This window comes from Morone saxatilis, unplaced genomic scaffold (genome assembly GCF_004916995.1).
Source record: "Morone saxatilis isolate NCDOM2014 unplaced genomic scaffold, NCSU_SB_2.0 Contig16, whole genome shotgun sequence".
NCBI classification, from domain to species: domain Eukaryota; kingdom Metazoa; phylum Chordata; class Actinopteri; family Moronidae; genus Morone; species Morone saxatilis.
The window spans coordinates 5,754,681-5,758,046 of record NW_023339718.1 but is presented as its reverse complement, the minus strand read 5'-3'; the positions used below and the strand labels follow the sequence as shown (position 1 = coordinate 5,758,046).

At 43.6% G+C, this 3,366-nt stretch overlaps 1 protein-coding gene across 1 annotated transcript in view; it reads left to right on the top strand.

Moving 5' to 3' along the window:
- The window catches only part of LOC118325492 (netrin-G2-like), a 23,945-nt gene that overhangs the window by 1,128 nt on the left and 19,451 nt on the right, over positions 1 to 3,366 (top strand). Inside the window, exon 4 of the mRNA XM_035658201.1 lies at positions 2,855 to 3,008. Coding sequence (XP_035514094.1) covers positions 2,855 to 3,008 — 154 coding nt within the window. The remainder of the gene's footprint in view (positions 1 to 2,854; positions 3,009 to 3,366) is intronic.

Here is a 3,366-nt window from a genome sequence, read left to right as displayed (position 1 = left end):
ATATATATATATAGAAAGAAAGAGAGACGAGACCCTACAGTCCACCATGAGCAAGCACTTGGCGATGGGGGGCCAGGAAACACTCGCCTTTTAGAAGTGCAGAAACCTAGGAACAGACTGACTCTAGGTGGGTGGTCGTTTGCCTCGACCCACTAATTCAGTTGGTTGTAATCTGTAATTCACCACTAGATGGCCACTGAATGCTACACACTTACAAACACATAAAAAAGAGAAAATAGGAGTTTGTAGCCCAATTATCCCACAGAGGTCTCCCCTCCTCCCCTCCCCAAAAACAACCCCTGATTAAAACCCACTAAACACACTTTCCTTAAATCACTGCTTCCTCCCACCACCTGTTGGACAGACAACCAGGACTCTCCGGAGGGGTGCTCGAGCCGCCAGCTGCTGCTTAACGTTAGCTTCCCAGCTTGTCTTCTCTGATAACTTAAGATCCAGACTCCGATTGACTAAAAATCCTTCATCCAGTTCAAATTCTAGAGTTAAAAGCCACCAGATCTAAACACGTGGACTGGGAAACATCCAATGTATCGCACAGCCTTCTGATTATTATTCATTGATTCAATCCAGCTCCATACATAAACACAGCCTCTAGAGTTCATACCCTGATTATCTAATGATTGATTGAATGTCTTCAGTTTGAAGTGTTGTCTGTTTCAGACCCACTGCTTGTTTAATATAGAGTATTGTATACAGGTATAATCTTGTATCAGTCAGGTGATATGAACTTTCTGTAAACAGGCACACACTGATTTCCTCCAGAGAAAATAATGTCAGATATGAAAATTTTTCTCGTTCCCTTCATCCTGTCTGCCCTGTCTGTCCTGTATTGTTTGTTTGTGAATTGATGATTAACCTGAGACTCAGAGAGTTTCTGTTCTTTTTATTAAAGTCTGGATTCTCCTCAGACCTTCCAGAGGTCTCATTTTAAGTAAAACAGAATCTAATAACGCCCGAGCTTCTCCCCACCCTGTGTGTCACTCCCCTGTTTATCATTTGACGAGAGTCACACGTCTAGCACAGCGCGGCTCCCGACCAAACGCCGACCACGATTCTACATGACGAACCATCCCCAATTTTCTAAAGCTAAAGTTTTGGGGACATTTGAAGGAAAGTTTGACGCAGAAGTCTGTCTCCCATCAGTCAGTACCACCCATTATAGCTGTAATACATTGTCCAACATTCAACTGTCCCCTGAGTCGTATTATTATTCATTCATTATTTTTATCTATTATTATTGTCTTTATTATCCACCTCCAGTGACTCCTCCTCCAGTCCTAAACGTGTCTTTATTGACTTAATAACATCTGTTTTACCATTTAGTTGATCAGAATATTAGGAACATGTGTCCTGTCTCTACACCTGTCCTGTCTGTCTGTTTTCCTGTCTGTGTTACTCCACCTCTCCTTTCTGTCAGTGCTGTAGTTTGTTGTCTTCCCCAGGTTGATTCTTGATAATCTGATTAAAACAGACAATAATACACTGTCCTTCCCATTCCGCCTCCCTTCTTCTTCCTTCTTCTTCTTTTTCTTTTTCCTCTCTCTTCTCTCTCCTCCGTCTTCTCTTCTCTCCTCCCCCTCCTCTTCTTCTGTTTTCTTCTTTTCTGTCTTTTCTAATCTCTCTTCCGTTCTTCTCCTCTCCTCCCTCCTCCTCCTCCTTGTAATAACCTCCTCAGACTCTCTCCCTCCTCTCTTTCTCTCTCTCTCTCTCTCTCTCTCTCTTCTTCTCTCCTCTCTCTCTCTTCTCTCGTCTCGTATATGTCTGTCCCTCTCTGCTCCTCTCTCTCTCTCTATTCTGTCTGTCTCTCTCTCTCTCCAGAGCTCTGTCTCTCTCTCTCTCTCTGTCTGTCTCTCCTCTCTCTCTCTTATCAAAAAATCTCAGAGCTCTCTCCTCTCTCTCTCTCCACCCCCCCCTCTCCTATCTGTCTGTCCTTTCTCTCTCTGTTCTCTCTTTCTTGTCTTCTCTCTCTCTCTCTCTCCTTCTATCTGTCTCTCTCCTCGTCTCCGTCTCTCCTCTCTCTCAGAGGCTCTGTCCTGTCCTCCTCTCTCTGTCTCTCTGTGTCTCTGCATAATTTTTCCCCCTATAGAAAAAATAACATTGAAATAGTTATTGATCAGTGTATTGGAACAGATACAGTATTAAACTGTTTGTGTCCAATGTGAACGTTACTGTAATTCTAAACCTTTTTGACAGACTCACTGAACTGTCTGTCATTAACTAAACCGTGTGAGGGAAGAGTTGGACACAGACACACTCACTGACTGTCTGTCATTTAACTTACCTGTGGAGGAAGAGTTGGACACAGACACACTCACTGACTGTCTGTCATTTAACTAACCTGTGAGGAAGAGTTGGACACAGACACACTCACTTGCTGTCTGTCATTAATAACCTGTGAGTGAAGAGTTGGACACCATGACCACACTCACTGACTGTCTGTCATTAACTAACCTGTTGAGGAAGAGTTTGGACAGCAGAGAGATTTTATTTGTTTAAAATAAATCATATTTTGAGTTTTAATTTAATGAGAAATAAAAGACAGACTGTTGAAATTGTTGTTATATTTCCAAATATAATTCCATGATTTCACGTGTATTTTATTATACTTTATGTATGCATTATTTATGTGTATGTATGATAAGAGAATAAAAGCTGGATTATATTATTTGTTAAATTAAAGGAAACTAAAATATTCAAACGAGCGCTTTCATTTTACGGCTCCTCGGCCGTGTGAACGTCATCTGCGCGCCGCCAGCCAGCAGGGCAGAAGGAGAGAAGATGGAGGAACGGGGTGAATGTCGGGGTGAATCTGGACGCTTTTCTCTCACGCGATCAGCGGCAATCCAGGCGCTGCGCTCCAGCGTGAGCCCGCGGTGTTTGAGTCCCTGAAAAGGACGGCAGTGAAGAACCGGGAAGAGCTCTGGAGGGCGAGAGAAGAGTTTATAGCCGAGTTCCCAGACAACCTGCAGGCCGGTCAACAAGAGACTGAAGTGAGTCCACATATATAGATTATATCAATGTGACACCACACTGGAGCTTAAGGTAATCAATTATTAGCCAATCAGGTTATGCAATCCTCAGTCTACCTGAGCCAGGTGTGTGTCTGATTGTCCTTTTGTTGCAGACTGTTGGTGGTCAAAGTGTCTTCAGGACTGACTGAAGACCTCGGGAGATAACCATCACCTGGTAACCATGACAATCATCTGTCTGAAGAAGGTCGAACAGAACTGAACTCGTGGATTAAAAATGTGGGAGGTGACTTTGAAACATGACTGCCTGAGGTACTTCCTGTCTGTCTGACTGTCAGTCCGCCATGTCTCACCCCCTCCCCCTCATCCCCCTCCTCCT